This window comes from Ceratotherium simum, chromosome 11 (genome assembly GCF_057802395.1).
Source record: "Ceratotherium simum simum isolate JZ-2026a chromosome 11, ASM5780239v1, whole genome shotgun sequence".
Taxonomy (NCBI): domain Eukaryota; kingdom Metazoa; phylum Chordata; class Mammalia; order Perissodactyla; family Rhinocerotidae; genus Ceratotherium; species Ceratotherium simum.
In genome coordinates this window covers 42856643-42873204 of record NC_141910.1, presented here as the reverse complement: position 1 = coordinate 42873204, position 16562 = coordinate 42856643, and the positions used below count along the sequence as shown (strand labels likewise).

Sequence of the window (16562 nt, the reverse complement as noted above, 5' to 3'; positions counted from 1 at the left end):
CTGACAACATCAAATACTGGTGAGGATGCGCAACAACAGGAACTGGATTCACTGCTGGTGGAAATGCAAAATGTACAGCCACTCTGAAAGACAGTTTGGCAGTTTCTCACAAAGCCAAAAATAGTCTTACTAAACAATCTAGCAATTGCACTCCTTGGTATTTACTTAAATGAGTTGAAAAGTTATGTCCACATAAAGACTGCTCACAGATGTTTACAGCAGCTTTATTCATAGTTGCCAAAACCTGGAAGCAACCAAGATGTCCTTCAATAGGAGAACAATATATAAACTGTGTACAACCATTCACTGGAATATTATCCAGCAATAAAAAACAAATGAGCTATCAAGCTACAAAAAGACATGGAGGAACCTTAAATGCATATGGCTAAGTGAAAGAAGACAGTCTGAAAAGGCTACATACTGTATGATTCCAACTATATGACCTTCTGGAAAAGGCAAAACTAAGGAGACAGTAAAAAGATCAGTGGTTGCCAGAGGTAGAGGTGGGGGGTAGGGAAGAGCACAGAGGCAGAGCTCAGAATTTTTAGGGCAGTGAAAATACTCTCTATGATACCATAATGATGGATACATTTGTCTAAATCTATAGAATGTCCAATACCAAGAGTGAACCCTAGTGTAAACTACAGACTTTAGTAACAATGTATCAATATTGCTTCATCAATTTCAACAAATGTATCACACTAATGCAAGATGTTAATAATAGGGGAAACTGTGATGGTGTTTGGAGATAGAGGCCTTTGGGAGATAATCAGGGTTAGACGAGGTCATGATAGGATGAGCACCTTTCTAAGAAGAGACACCAAGAGCTTGCTTGCTCTCACTCTGCCATGTGAGCATACAGTGAGAAGGTAGCCACCTACAAACTAGGAAAAGAGTCCTCACCAGAAACCAACCATGGTGGCACACTTTGATCTTAGACTTCTAGTCTCCACAACTGTGAGACAGTAAATTTCTGTTGTTTAAGCCGCATAGTCTATGGTATGTTGTTTTGGCAGCCTGAGCTAACACAGAATCCAACTGACCAAAGCTGAAATAGTTTGAGCATCAAAATAAATGATAGTGATGACTCAGAACCCAACGAATAAAATAAGAATCCATTAAGTCCAAAAAAAAACAGAGAAGTAAAAGCTCTTCCTCACAAGAGAATGTCAACTGATAAATCTGAAGAAATTAATGGAGTCAGAAAACCACTATTTTGTAACCATCACAGTAATAATTCAAGTAAGAATCATCCATGGATGCTAAAACTAATGGGTACAAGTTAGATGATGAAGGAGATGTTATACAGTCTCAAAGTATCTCCCCACAAATTACTTTGAAAGAAACCTGGCAGATCCATGTTAACCAAGTGATCAAAGCTAACATTAATAACAGAACAAAACAACATCACATGCCTCCTGAAATGAGTCACTGAGGACACAACATCACTTATATACACTTCTGCCCAAAATGTGTAACCTGAATTTAACAAAAGGAAACACCAGATACACCAAAAATTGCATTCTACAAAATAAACCATGTGTACTCTTCAAAAACGTCAGTGTCTAGAAAGACAAAGAAGGGCCAAAAAACTATTCTAGATTAAAAGAGACTGAAGAGTCTTGGAAACTAAAAGCAATGTATGATCCTGGATTGGTTTCTAGACTAAGGGGAAAAATGCTATTATGGACATTAATAGAGCCATTGGCAGAATTTGAAGAATTTGAATAAGGTCTATTGATCAGATAATAATACTGCATTACTATTAAAATCTCCTGATTTTGATAACTATAATGTGGTTTTATTTAAGTGAATACAGTCATGTGCCACATAATGATGTTTCGGTCAACAACAGATCGCATATACGATGGTCGTCTCGTAAGATTAGTACCATATAGCCTAGGTGCATAGTAGGCTATACCATCTAGGTTTGTGTAAGTACGCGCTATGATGTTCGCACAACAATGAAATCACCTTATGATGCATTTATCAAAACGCACCCCCATCGTTAAGCAACGCATGACTGTTTATTTTGAGAAATATACATTGAGGTGCTTATGGGTAAAGAAGCATGCTGTCTGTAAGTTACTCTTAAATGGTTCAAAAAAATAATAATATGGGAGGAAGGGAAGGAAGGAAAGAAGCAGGGAAGGAAGGAAGGAAGGAAGGACAGAAGGAGAGAAGAAAGGACAGAAGGAAGGAAGGAAGGACGGAAGGAGGGAAGAAGGAAGAAAGGAAGGAAGGACAGAGGGAGGGAGGGAGGGAAGGAAAGAAAGAAACCCTACCAAATAATGCTCACCAGGAAGAAAACTGAACCTGGAATGAAGGAGTAAGATGCCAAGAAACCATGGTGAGCAAAGAAATTGAAAACAAATTTTGGGTAAATGTAAAAGAGCACTGGCTATATAAAACAATGATAATAAACATTTATCTGGGAGATATAAAAACAATGAGAACCAAAATAAGAGACGACAACAACACAAAACAGGAAGGCAGTAATTGAAATTAAGATTCTAAAGTCCACGTACTGACCAAAAAGAGAACAGAAAGCTACTGATTAACTTTATTATGCATGTTGAAATTTTAAGGTAGCCACCAAAAGTATAAAAATAAAATGTATAACTTTTAACCCAATGGGGGTAAATAAAACTCACTGAATACCATCCAAACAGCAATTCAAGTAGGTTAGAAAGAAAAGATTAGCCCTAATGAATTTGGAAATAATATTATACTGTAAATCAAACGAGTTCACATTCTTCAGTTGGCATTCCTTTGTCTGTATCTTGGATATTTGAAACAGTATCTATCAGGCTTCCCAATACGGACCCTTACTTTAGTCAGAACGGTTGTCTATGACCTCTTTGCCCACTTTGGCCCCACAGCAGTATTTTTATCCATAACTACTCTTCTGGAATGGCTTCCCTCACAGTTCCCTGCAAATGTAAACCCAATATTTCTTACGCTCTTCTGGGAAGTCTTTATCAGATTAACCCCAACTCATCTTTCCCTTAAACTGAATTTCTGTTCTATTTACAACACGTTATTGCCCTTTTAATTGTTAAAATACTGCCTTAGAAATGTTCTATAGATGTTCCACTTAGGCATATTTTGTTTACTCAATCAGAGCATAAGCTCCTCAAAATTAGAAAGAAATTCTTTAGGACTTCCTAAACAATCAAGCACAGTGTTGTTTATTTTTCACTTAAGGAAGAAGCAAACTTTAGTTTTTTTTTTAATAAGCTCAAAATATATGAATTTTGCAAAATATGCACACATAAACATATATCTCATATAAAAATAAATCAGATTTCTAAGGACTTTGTTCTAATCTTTAGATAAGAAAGCTCAAGTAGATAACTTTTTAAATAGTCATTTTCCCTGTTTCCTTTTCTTTTCACTTTGCCAATTTTAAAAGGAATCCATATGCTTGGGGCTAAAAATGTACAAGGTTAAGTCAAAGGAAGTCAGAAATCACTAGTACAGTGACGATTTTAATAAAAACTGAAAATACGGCTCACATTCCAATTACTGTACCACCTTGAAGAAGTATTAGGTAATACTTATCTTTTACTACAACATTAGCAGAAAAGGCTAGGGATAAAACTTATAAATTAAAAAGAAAAAAGGCAAAACACTGATGAGATAAATTAAAGAAGATCTAAATAAATGGGGAGAAATACTGTATTCATAGATCAGAAAACTCAATGCTGTTAAGGTCTCAATTTTCCACAAATTCAGCTGCAGATCCCAAGAAATCCCAAGAAAATCCCAGCAGGCTACATACATGATAAAATGTCATAAAATTATGCACAAAGACATGAAAAAAATGGGTGCATGCAAAAAGTGGTGAAATCTAAGGGCTAGTTAACTACATTGTGCCAATCAATCTCCTGGTTTTGATAATGCAGTATAGTTATATAAAGATGTCACCAGAGGAGAAGCTGGGTGTTGGATACAAGACACCTCTTTTTGCAACTTCCTGTGAGTTTATAATTATTTCAAAATAAAAAGTTAAAATCTGAGCAGGCTTTTTTACGTAACTGGAAAAGCTGATTCTAAAATTTATATGGAAAAAGCAAAGGACCTAGAATAGACAGAACAATTTTGAAAAAGTAGAACAAAGTTGGAAGACTCTCGCTGCCCGATTTCAAAACTTTCCTATAAGGCTACAGTAAGCAAGACAGTGAGGTATCAGTGAAAAGTACAGCCATACAGCTCAACAGAATAAAACAGAGTCTAGAATATACCCACACATGTATTGTCAACTGATTTTTGTCAAAGGTGCCAAGGCAATTCATTTGTGATTCATTTATATGAAGTTCTAGAAGATCTTTTTTTTTTTTTTTTTTGTGAGGAAGACCAGCCCTGAGCTAACATCTGCCAATCCTCCCCTTTTTTTGCTGAGGAAGACTGGCCCTGGGCTAACATCCATGCCCATCTTCCTCCACTTTATATGGGACGCCGCCACAGCATGGCTTGCCAAGTGGTGCGTCGGTGCGCGCCCGGGATCCGAACCGGCAAACTCCGGGGCCGCCGCAGCAGAGCGCGTGCACCTAACCGCTTGTGCCACCGGGCAGGCCCCTAGGAGAGCTTTTATAGTGATAGCACTTAGAATAGCGATTCATGGGGGAGGGCGGTGTGCGACTGACTGGGAAGGGACACAGGGAACTTTCTGAAGTTAAGGAAATGTTCTAAGGGCGTGGGTTACACAGCTGTATATACGTCAAAACTCATCTAAGTGAAACACAGAAGATCTATGCATTTGATTGTCAGTAAGCTATAATTTCAAAAATATACAACAGCATACAAGTGTAAAATTTTTGTCTACAAAAAAACTGGAAAAAATACATCAAAATACTAAGTGTATTTATCTCTTGAGAGTTAGAATATTGATCATTTTAACTGTTTTCTTATTGTCTATTTTTTCTTTCAAAAATGTATATGTCATAATCAGAATAAAACAAACATTTAAAAAATTTATGCCTGAATAAAAACATCTAGTTTATATTCTACTGTTCCACTCACTAATTCCTTATATCAATTACCCTCCAAATCTGTAGCATTTTTCTTCAACAGGAAGATACATCTTTGCATGTCCTCCTCACAATCCCTCAGTAAGAGCTAGGAGAAAGGAACTGACCCTTAACAGTTTCTATTAGTCCTAAAGACACTGCTTTAAGATTGTTATTCTTGAAAGTAGACCATTATCTTTAGCCATACACAAAAATTAAGTCAAAATGGATCAAAGACTTGGAGGTAAGACCTGAAACCATAAAACTCCTAGAAGAAAATATAGGCAGTTCACTCTTTGACAACAGTCTTAGAGGGATCTTTTCGAATTCCATGTCTACTCGGACAAGGGAAACAAAAGAAAAAATAAACAAGTGGGATTTCATCAGATTAAAGAGCTTCTGTAAAGTAAAGGAAATCAGGATCAAAATGAAAAGACAACCCACCAGGTGGGAGAAAACATTTGCAAATCACATATCCAACAAGGGGTTAATCTCCATAATACATAAAGAACTCACACACCTGAACAAAAAAAAAAGAACAAACAACTCGATCAAAAAATGGACAGAAGATATGAAGAGACATTTTTCCAAAGAAGATATACAGATGGCCAATAGGCACACGCAAGGATGTTCAACATCACTAATCATGAGGGAAATGCAAATCAAAACTACACAAAGATATCACTTTACACCCATTAGAATGGCTATAATCACTAAGACAAAATACAACAAACGTGGGAGAGGATGTGGAGAAAAGGGAACCCTCATACACTCCTGGTAGGAATGCAAACTGGTGCAGATGGAAAACAGTATGGAGATTCCTCAAAAAAGTGAAAATAGAAATACATATGATCCAGCTATCCCACTACTGGGTATTTATCCAAAGAACTTGAAATCAACAATCCAAAGAGGCTTATGCACCTGTATGTTCACTGCAGCATTATTCACTATAGCCAAGAAGTGGAAGCAACTCAAGTGTCCATCAACTGATGATTGGATAAAGATGATGTGGTATATATACACAATGGAATACTACTCAGCCATAAAAAAGACAAAATGGTCCCATTTGGAACAACATGGATGGACCTTGAGGGTATTATGTTAAGTGAAATAAGCCCGACGGAGAAAGACAAACACCGTATGATTTCACTCATATGTGGAAGATAAACTAATACATGGACAGAGAGAACAGTTTGGTGGTTACCAGGGGGAGAGGGGTTGGAGGGTGGGCACAAGGAGTGAAGGGATACATTTATATGGTGACTGACAAATAATAATGTACAACTGAAATTTCACAGTTAAAAACTATTATGCCCTCAATTTAAAAAAATTGTTATTCTCCACAGAAAAATGAAAAAAAGTTATTAGTAGTGTTTCTTTAGAGTAACCACAGCAAGAGAATGAAAGGTCTCAGAGAAATCTCTTCATTTTCTAATAAAACATCCAAACTTCATCATAGCTCCCCCTTCCCAACTTTACTGTCTTTGTAACTCATATCATTCTCCCACTATTAATTTATTTAAACAGATATTTATAAAGTGCCTATTATGTGCTCCTCAATCAGGCTTAAAATTGTGAAGTCTTCAAATCATCTTTCTCCATGCCCATATTTCTTCACAAAGCCCTGTCAAAGTTTTCTCCAAGATGGTTCTCACCTGTTTCTCCCTTTCCATTTGTTACTTCTATTTGCCTTGTCTGGCCCATCACCCATATAATCTTCTAGCATAATTCTGTGAGTCCCTGGGACTCTTTTTTGAGAGTCTGAAAGGTCAAAACTATTTTATAATAGTTTAATATAAACTATTTAAACTAGTAGTTTAATATATACTATAATATAAACTATTATAATAGTTTATAATAGTTTCCTAATAATATAAAGTGTGTTATTTGTCCCCTTTTACTGTGTTGACATTTGCATCAATAGTGCAAAAGCCAATGGTGGTAAAACTGCTAGTGCCTTAGCACGAATCAAGGCAGCCGCCCCACCATGTACTAGCAGTCACTGTATTCTTCACTGCCATGCACTCATAGGGAAAAAAAAAAAAGCCAATTTCCCTTAAGAATGCCCTTGTTGAAGCATAAACATCATTGATTTTACTAAATCTTGACCCTTGAATACGTCATTTTAATATTGTATTTGATGAAATACACAAAGCACTTCTGCTGCACGCTGAAGTACAACTGTCTCAAAGAACAGCACGTGTGATTGTTAGTTTCAAACTGAACTAGCCACTTTTTCCACAGAACACCATTTTTACTTCAAAGAACTGACAAACTGATTATTCATGCTTAGATATTTGACAATTCCTTAAAAATGAACTAAATGAATCTGTCACTTCAATGAAAATAACCAACAGCATTTGTTGCAAGTGATGCATTTAGTATTTTCAAAGAGAAATTTGAGTCTGGGAAACTTGTATCTATCATCAATACTTTAAGACTTTTCTAATGAGATTAAGTGACGATTTTCGATATTATTTAATGATATACGGCAACTTTAGGAAGATATGGATAACTCAATGAATCTATATTTTCTAAATGACCAATGTATGATGTTAAAAAAATCATTCCAGGGTAAAAAAGATCCATTTTAAGTCAAAGAAGAGACCAATAATTAGCATTTTAACATAATGGTAGAAAAGGTTCATTGATAGGGTCTTAGATTCCACACTGCAACTAACTTGTAAAAAGCAACAAATTGTCAAGTTGTGGAGCAGTATCAGGAAAAATACCCACAATTATCTGAAAAGGCTATTAAAATATTCTCTTTTTCCAAATACATACATGTGAGAGACCAGATTTTCTTCATATATGTCAACAAAATAAAATATCCCAATAGATTGAAGAAGCAGAATTGAGAATCTGGTGTCTTCTATTTAACCAGATATCAAAGAGATCTGCAAAATGTACAATAACGCCATTCTCCTCATTAAATTTTTTGTTTGGAAAATAGTTATTTTTCAAAAGAATGTTAATGTTAATAATAACCATTTATGTTAACATGTAATATGTTTATTATTCTTTTTAATAAATTGATATTTTAAAAAATTTCTCAGGTATAATTGCTAATATAGTCAATAGCAATAGATATAACTAATATAAACAACTTCGGGGTTCTCAATAATTTTTAAGAGTATAAAGAGGTTCTGAAACAAAAAAGTTTGAGGGCCGGCCCCGTGGCTTAGCAGTTAAGTGCACGTGCTCCGCTGCTGGCGGCCCGGGGTTAGGATCCTGGGCGCGCACCGACGCACCGCTTCTCCGGCCATGCTGAGGCCGCGTCCCACACACAGCAACTAGAAGGATGTGCAGCTATGACATACAACTATCTGCTGGAGCTTTGGGGAAATAAATAAATAAATAAATAAAACTCTCTAAAAAAAAAAGAAGTTTGAGAATCTCAAATTCTATTTAGCAGATATTTCTTTCCTTCTTCTCTGATCCATTTTCCTTATGATTGCCAGAGTAATCCTGAGCACTTTCAACATTATTACTCCTTGCAGAAAAGCCTTAGAGCTCCTAACCTCCTACCACTTCATATCTAAATGAGTTTACCGGGCTTTCAGGAAGTCTATAAATTGGCCCTACCTTACCTAGCAAATCTTATTCTCCATGCTCCCCAACACAAACCTTCCACGTTAGTTAATCCTCTCTTCTAGTCCCCGAGCCTTTACCCATGTAGTTACAGCCACCTGAATGGCCCTCCTCCACACCCTCTTTCCTCCTCTGCTTTCCTCCTCTCTCTCCCTGCCGCCTCCAACAGAATTAACTAAACTCGCATCCTCAAGGGCCAGAGGGCAAAAAGGACAGTGCCTTGAATGTAAGGCTTAGAAGTTTGTACTTTAGTCTAGGCAATGAAAAGAAGATTCTTTGAGCAGGGGAAGGTGGATAATTTATACAGAAAGAACTTTCTCTTACCATCTCAAATTTCCAAGAAAAGTTTAAACAAACATAATAAATGTTTTATTTGAACATACCTAAATTTATAGTGAAATCTAAAATTCTTCCACAGAGTTTAAGGACTAAGGTAGGCAATACATTGCCACATGAGAAATCTAAACCTATAATCTCAGGTCAAGGCAGCTGAAACTCTGAAATGTGGCATCTTCCAGAACAGAAAAAGACTGTAAAAAAACAAAGCTAAAGCAGAAAACAAACATGATTTCATCTCTTGAATCTAAGGCCTTTTGATATTGGTGAACAAAGTCCTCTTCCTAAAAGTCAAATTTAATCATATCTTCAAAAGAACAAAATAAAAGCAATATGTAATAGCTACATATATTCATTAGTCACTAAAAGTCTTTAGTTTAAAATGACAGAGTATCTTCATATGCATATAATAGTTATAAACATTAATTAATATGCAGAAGATACTCACTTAAGCCCACTGATTTAGCTTAGGTCTAGTAATAATCCACAATGCTTAATTCATTCTGTACCCATTACTGCCAGAGCTATAGGTCAAGCCCAGTGCCACCTCCTCATAAAACTTCATTTCTCCCAACCAGAAACAATGATCTTCCTCTAAACTCATGTAGCACGTGGTTTGTTCCTCTCATGTCAGTACGTTCATTCATTCCACAAATATTTACTGAGAGTCTAATATGTGTCCGGCACTCTTCTAGGCTCTGGGGATATAGTGGAAGAAAACAAAGCCAGTGGCTCCCTGGATGCACACACTAGTGGGGGCAGAAAGGTAATAAATAAATACAAAGTGACACATACCATAATGAAAATTAGGAAGAGTAAGGAGCCGAGTTGAATTTTCTATGAAGCTAACAAAACTTAAAGTTCAGGCTCCCCTCACTTGCATGGTCCTCTGTGAGTGTTGAAAGTTAATGGGACATGTAGAACGTTGTAGGTGGGGAGGAACAGCCAGGTTGCTAATAGGAAACATTTTATGAGAGCATTTTCTGATTAAGTGCCTAAAGAGATCTCAGAAGAAAAAGACCTGACTCTAAGGTTATAGCATTTGTTGGGACATCTTTTCTCATCCTAAATAAATATTCACTTCATACCAAACTTTTTATTCTAATTTATTTTTCTTAATGAGTGCCCCCAAAACTGTATAAACTTCAGGCCCTACAAAAATCTAGATCCACTCCCGGTAAAGACAGAAAGTGAGGGTGGGGGGCTGTTTTTTTACAAGGTGGTAAGGAACAGATGCATTAAAAGGTGACATTTGAGCTGAGACCTGAGGGAAATGAATAAGCAAACCACACAGATATTGGGGGAGGGAGAATTCAGGCACAGACAGCAAGTGCAAAAACCCTGAGGCAGAAGTATGAGGAGGAGGGCAGGTAAAGGACAGTAGCAGGAGAAATACATAGTAATAAATAACCCTAGGTACTAACAGTGATTAACAGTTACAAGTATTATATGTCTGACACTGTTCTAAAAACTTTTCTAAGCATCTCCTTTTTCCAACTGAGGAAACTGAGGCACTGAGAGAAAGATTAAGTAATTGGCTAGTGAGTGGTGAAACTAGGCAGTTGCACTCCAGAACCCAGGTCTAAAATCACTATGCTATGCTACAGAGACGTTAGTTGTCCAAATCATGGAGTGTCTAGATACTTATTAAAAGATATTTACTATGCTAGAAAAGAGGAAATCAACAAGGTTTTGATCTCGAACTATGATGGCTAAAAGCAAGTACACATTTTATGTCCCTGTAAATAATGACTACCAAGTCTTGTCATTTTTGCTTCTCCACCCACAGAACCTAATACATTTCCTTTCATATTATAGCTATCCAAGGTAGGATGGTTGCTCAATGTACTCTCCAGAGAGAACTACCAAACTATTCATTCTCAATACAAAATAATGCATTGGATGTTCTTTCACAAGTAAATATATATACAGATCAAATCTTGGAGGTAAGTACCTCCTTTAGGGAATCATATCCATATCCAAGTCAGATAAGCTGTTTTTTTTTTTTAAAGTGCTCTAGAGAAATTATCCCACAATCTGTTCCATTATCATTTTCCATCTCAAATAACCAATGATGCTGGGAATTTCTTCCTTAATTTACCTTAAATATTCAAACAATCTTTCTGAAGTTTAGGATCAGTTCCTCTGGTCCCTCTAGACTTTGTCCTCCATAGAAGTAAAAATGAGCATAACCCCAGATAACCAGGTTTTATTTTCCTTCAGCTGTTCTTTTCTAACTGCTTAAGGTCTTCATGTCCCTCATCAGAGGTGAGATTTCAAAACTGAGTTCTCCAGAAAGGTTCTTATAAATCTTGACTATAATTAAAAAATTAGTGTTTGATGATATTATTCAGAACACCTTGAAAGATGCAGAGTTACAAATAAGCCAACACATGATTCACTAAATATTTGAACATACAAGTTAATTTCCTGGTTTTACTGCCCAATCTTCAATTTTTCTCCAGTCAGCTTTCATAAGAGACTCCAAGTCTGTTTACACGACTACCACGTGAATGCTACTTTGGAGTTCAGCAACACTGCAGCCTCTGCTTCAGAGGGAATGGCTTCCAAACATACATAGATAATATCAACACCAACATTTATTTCCAAAGCACATTCTCCAAGACACTAGTTCTAAGGACAAGTAACAGGCATTACAGAGAAAAAGAATCCCACAGTCAAGTAAGTTTGGAGTTTTGCTGGGTTAAGCAAAGTGTAACAGGTTCCTTTCCCATAGGATTTCTCAGTCTTTAATATACTCATAGTACTGCTTTTCCTGGAGCACCCCGGCCACACTTTGGAAAATGCCCATGAAGTCCAGTCCAGAAGTAAAAGATGGTTCCAAGGCTTCAAGCCTTATTAGCAAACAGTCAATATTAGAGCTTTTGACAAAAGTGGGATATGGGGAGAGGCACACATGTGGAGGAAGATGTAGTCTGTGAGATCAGCTGGAGACAATGGGCTAGAACTCAGGAGAAAGCACAAGGCTGGAGACATCTAGGAGTCGTTCACAGGGACTAGGCTAAAGCCATAAGCCTAGATAAAATACTTTCTCAGAAACACATTAAGACTGTTCCTTCAAAACATCCTTTGCCTTTCCCTATCTCCAGCTTTAGTACGTTGTGCTTCTCTCTAGCAATAACAGAAAAACATCAGGACACGAAGGCTTTTAAGAATAGGAATGATACAAATTAAATTGGAAAAATGCCTGAGAAAAGATAGCACAATGCATGAGACAATCATACTAATGTTGATAATGTAATCTGGTATAGAACTCCCTAATTTCTCCAAAAATACTCTTTCAAATGACAAGCCTATACATAATTCATTCTTTTGGGGGGGATCATGGACCTTTTTGAGAATGTAATATATGCTATAAGCCATCTCTCCCTAAAAACACTCATACATAATATTAAGCCTTTTAATTTCAGAGGGCTTCATGGGCCTCCTGAGGCCCAATACGGAGCTCTCTCTAGTTGTCAACGCGTAGGTCCCTAGGTAATCCCTGCTGCAGATACTTCATCTGACTGACAGATAAAGCCCACAGTTATAGGACATTTAAAAGTACGTATGACTTTTTTCAAACTACATTTTCATGTACTTTAAGACAGTGCAGAGTAAATATTTATAATTGCAACTTCTGGCCTAGAAAAAATATAAACTTATTTGTTGAGTAAAATTCAAGTCATTTATTTAACACCATAAGCAGAAGGGCATATGATGGTAATAATACCTTCACAAGAACACAGCTGTGAGAGACTAAATGATTTTACAAGGCCACGTAGCTAATAAATTCCAGATCTTCCACATTCTAGTTCAGTGCTTTTTAACTAAGCCATGCCACCTTAGATATAATAAGCATATTATTACATCGGGTAGGATACAATTTTCAAAATTAAAAATCCCTTAAAACACCAACCTTCTAAGAATGACTATAAATAATTAGGTCTCTAACTTATTTACTTAATCCAATCATTCCGTTTTTAGCACTTAAACACTGACAAATTAAGGAGCAAATTATATACACTGGCTTTTAAAAACAAATCCTCTAATGCACTCCTCTCTAATCAACACAATTTGTACAAACAAGAAAAATCAAAAATAGCAAAACAAATACAAAAAATGTTATCTTTATAGCATGAACATGATTACAGACAAAAACACATATAGTTTAAGCTGTGGGTTATTTAGCAAGCAGAGGGTATGATGCCAAAAACCACAGCGAGTTTCTCTGCTTTGGGCCCCTGGTATTTGAAGAGTCTGGCAGGCGAGGATCAAGCATCTATTATCTGATGTCCACTTGGCAGACTCTACAAAAACAGTGAGGCCTGGCTGCACAGCAGGAGTTAGGTACTCCAACTACTACTTAAAGATCCACTCTAATTCAGAGTGTGGCTACAACTCAAATGCTGAACTAAGTGTGTGCCTCAGTTTCTCCACTGGAAATGGGATAATACATTATCTGCCTATATCCTGTCTTTAGACAAGCAGTACTGCCTACTGGTTAAGAACACAGTCTCTAAAGCTAACTGGTTTGAATTTTGGCTTTGCCACCTACCAACTTTAGCAAGTTACTACAACCTCCCTGTGCCTCAGTTTCTTCATCGCAAAATGGAGTTAGTAACAGCGTCTATTTCATAGGGTCGTTCTGAGGAGTAAGTTAACACATGGAAAAATCTTAGAGCAGTGCCTGGCAAGTAATCAACACTCTATAAATGTTAGCTTTTATTATCATCATTTTAAACAGATGACAAGGTTAATCAATTTATACCTGTATTGCACTTAGATGTCCTTAGGAAATTACAGGCCTCAATTTTTTAACTTTTTAATCATGTGGCTTAACTACCAGCTGTTTTTTTCTGATTATGGTAAACACGTAAATACATGGCCAATTATTCTTGTAAAGAACTGAAAAAGAACTTAGTGTACACACTGCCACCTAAGACTTATACATTACCAAAGTTTTAGTTAACTTTTCATCTGAATAACTAACCTCCCTTAACCAGTTCTAAGTTACTTGGATCCACTCACTTCAACTTTTACAATCACCACCAATTCCAAAACACAATAACGGCTATTCTTATCTGAACTACTGCAATGGTCTCCTTACTGCTCCTCCTCCTCCAGTCTCCACTCCCCACACTGCACTAGGTAGATCTTTTAAAAATCCAAATCCAACTTCACTCCCCTACTTAAAATCCTGCAATGGCTCCCCACTGTCCTAAGGAGAAGTCCAACGACCTCCTTACAAGACCTGAGTCCTGCACGATTTAGGGCCATCCTCCCTCTCCGGCTGCTCAGGCCACATAGGCATTCTTTCAAATCCTTACCCCATTCCCTCTGGCCTCAGAGCCTTCACAGATTGTGCTCCTTCTATCTGGCATAATCCCCTCTCCTCATTGCCTCTGACTCCCCAAAGAAGATCAGGTCCTCCTGCTACATGCTCTCATAACCCTAATCCTAATCTTCTCTTCTCCTCTGCAGCACAAAATAAAACTGCAATAATATACTTAAATGGTTGTTTAATGCTGTTCTTGTCTAAAAAAAAGTATCAACTGCAAATAAGACTTGGGAACATACCTATCTTTTACTGCTACAATCCAAGCGCTTTGACGCCCAGTACCTTATACACAGTAGGTGTGCACAACACACTTGTACTGTCTATGGGGAAAAGTGATGTGACGATGGAAAGCAAATCATCCACAAAACAAAACTAATGCAAAATACTGGCTGCACTGTATTAAATATCTAAGTTATCATATGCAATACACTGGAGTAAAAGTAAAAATCTATTACTAAAACGTGGACAAAATGAAGTTACGACTAAACTTTCCAAAGTAAAATTAAGTTTCTTTGTGCGCCCTCAGGTGTTATGTGAAACAGGAGGAGGGCCACTTCGGTTACCAGGAAGAAGATACACAACTAAATCAAGACTGCTGCCACATTTGGCACTATCCTCCTTCTTGGCAGTCTCTGCGAGGCCAAGAGTTGAGCTGGCCAGGGAAGAGGGATTTATCTCCCACATTTAGAAGTGGTCCGTCTACAACAGGAATGCTGTACTACTAATGGACTTTGAATTCTAACTTTGTCAAACCAGTACCGTCCCTAAGTATTCAATTCACTGGGGGAAAAAAAAAAGCTGAATCCTATGTGTCACTAACAAAGTCAAGTTTAGTGAGGCATCACAGTCCAAGCCGACTTGGAGAAAACAAAGTTGGTGTTTCCTCCAAAAAAAAAAAAAAAAATCATACCAACTAGATCTCTTTTACAAAAGAAAGTTATTACTCGGAAAATTAAAAGAAAGTGGTATGCGGATGCTAAGAGGCTAAGGGTTGAGGGACTGTCGATGGAGAATGCCCAGTGTAATAACTACCACCGGGCCTGGTGGGGAGCAGTTCCCAACCGACAGCGAACAATCCTAGGTCCGTCTGAAGCACGCAGGTTTGACATACGCCAAACCCCTGCTGTCTGGTTCGTCGCACTGACCCTGCCAATGCAACAAACGCCCAGACCCTCTCTGCGCTACGGCGATCGGAGGTGCCCGCTCGCGTTCTGCCCTTCCCGGGAGAGGCCCGTCCAGGAGAGGGCTCAGGTAAGGACTCGGAGGTCTCGGGGTTCAACATTTGGCCCTTTGTTCGCTCGAGGCACAGAGCCCTGGGCGCCCGCTCCTCCTCCTCCCCCACTGCTCCCAGCGCCAGCGGCTCCCGCGGAGAGGCAGCGCGGACTCCGACGCCGGGCTTGGCGGCGCCCCCAGCCCTCCCCGCTGCGGGTGGGACCCCGCGGCCTCGGCGGCGCGCAGCCCCTCGCCTTTACCTTGTAGACGTCGCCGTAGGTGCCGCTGCCGATGCGCTGAATCAGCTCGAAGTCCTCCTGCGGGTTCCGGCGGGACAGATCAAAGCCGGGGTTCATGGCGGGCCCCGGGTGCCCCCCGCCTCCCTCCCGGGCAGGGGAGGGGGGGCGCTCAGGGGGCCACACGGAGAGTGGGAGCTGCGGCCGGCCCCCTGCTCCCCCGGCGGTCACAATCGCCCGGCTCCACGCTGCGGCCGCCGCGGACGACGACGACCGGCCTCAACCGTCCCCGCCCCCCGCAGCCCGCGGCCGCGCCGAACCCCGGTCACACCCACAGGGAGAGGGGAACGCTCGCAGCCCCTCGCTCGGGGTGAAACTCCAACATGGCTTCCGCCTTCGCCGCTCCTCCCCCTCCCCTTACTCCGGCTCCTCCGCCCTCCTCCCCCTTTTCCCTGCTCCCGCCCGACTGCGCAGCCGCGATCCCGGAGTGAGCGCTCCCCGGCTCCGCGCGCGTCCCGCGCCGTGCGCGCTCCGGCTCCGCGCGCCTGCCCGGCGGGGTCCGGCGGCCCGGAGATGCCCGACCCCAGGCGCCGCGGCTTCCCAGGCAGCGGACCCGCGCCCGACCGCAGCCGAGCGAAGCCGGAAAAGGTTTGGACGCCCCGGGGACCGCGGGAGAGACAAGCTCCTATTCTTTTCTGATTCCCCTAACGACAAAGTTTGACGTCGCGGAATCAGGTCCCAATCCTAAGCAAGTAGTATAGTTTTAGTTTGCAAGACAGCCAGTGTCCCAAACTTTTATTGTTTAGAAGTAGCTACACATAGGACACAGCCGAG

The 16562-nt window shown here is 39.5% G+C and overlaps 1 protein-coding gene across 5 annotated transcripts in view; it reads right to left on the bottom strand.

The window, feature by feature from the left end:
• Positions 1-16093, bottom strand: part of MAP4K3 (mitogen-activated protein kinase kinase kinase kinase 3) — a 200282-nt gene extending 184189 nt beyond the window's left edge. For 2 of the 5 annotated variants that reach the window (XM_004436723.3, XM_004436724.3), the window contains exon 1: positions 15753-16090. In XM_004436723.3, coding sequence (XP_004436780.1) covers positions 15753-15848 — 96 coding nt within the window. In that variant the 5' untranslated portion in view covers positions 15849-16090. Of the gene's footprint in view, positions 1-15752 lie in introns of all 5 variants that reach the window. The other 3 variants (XR_015553666.1, XM_087436855.1, XM_087436856.1) reach the window with 3 other exon arrangements.
• Between the last annotated feature and the right edge of the window lie 469 nt (positions 16094-16562).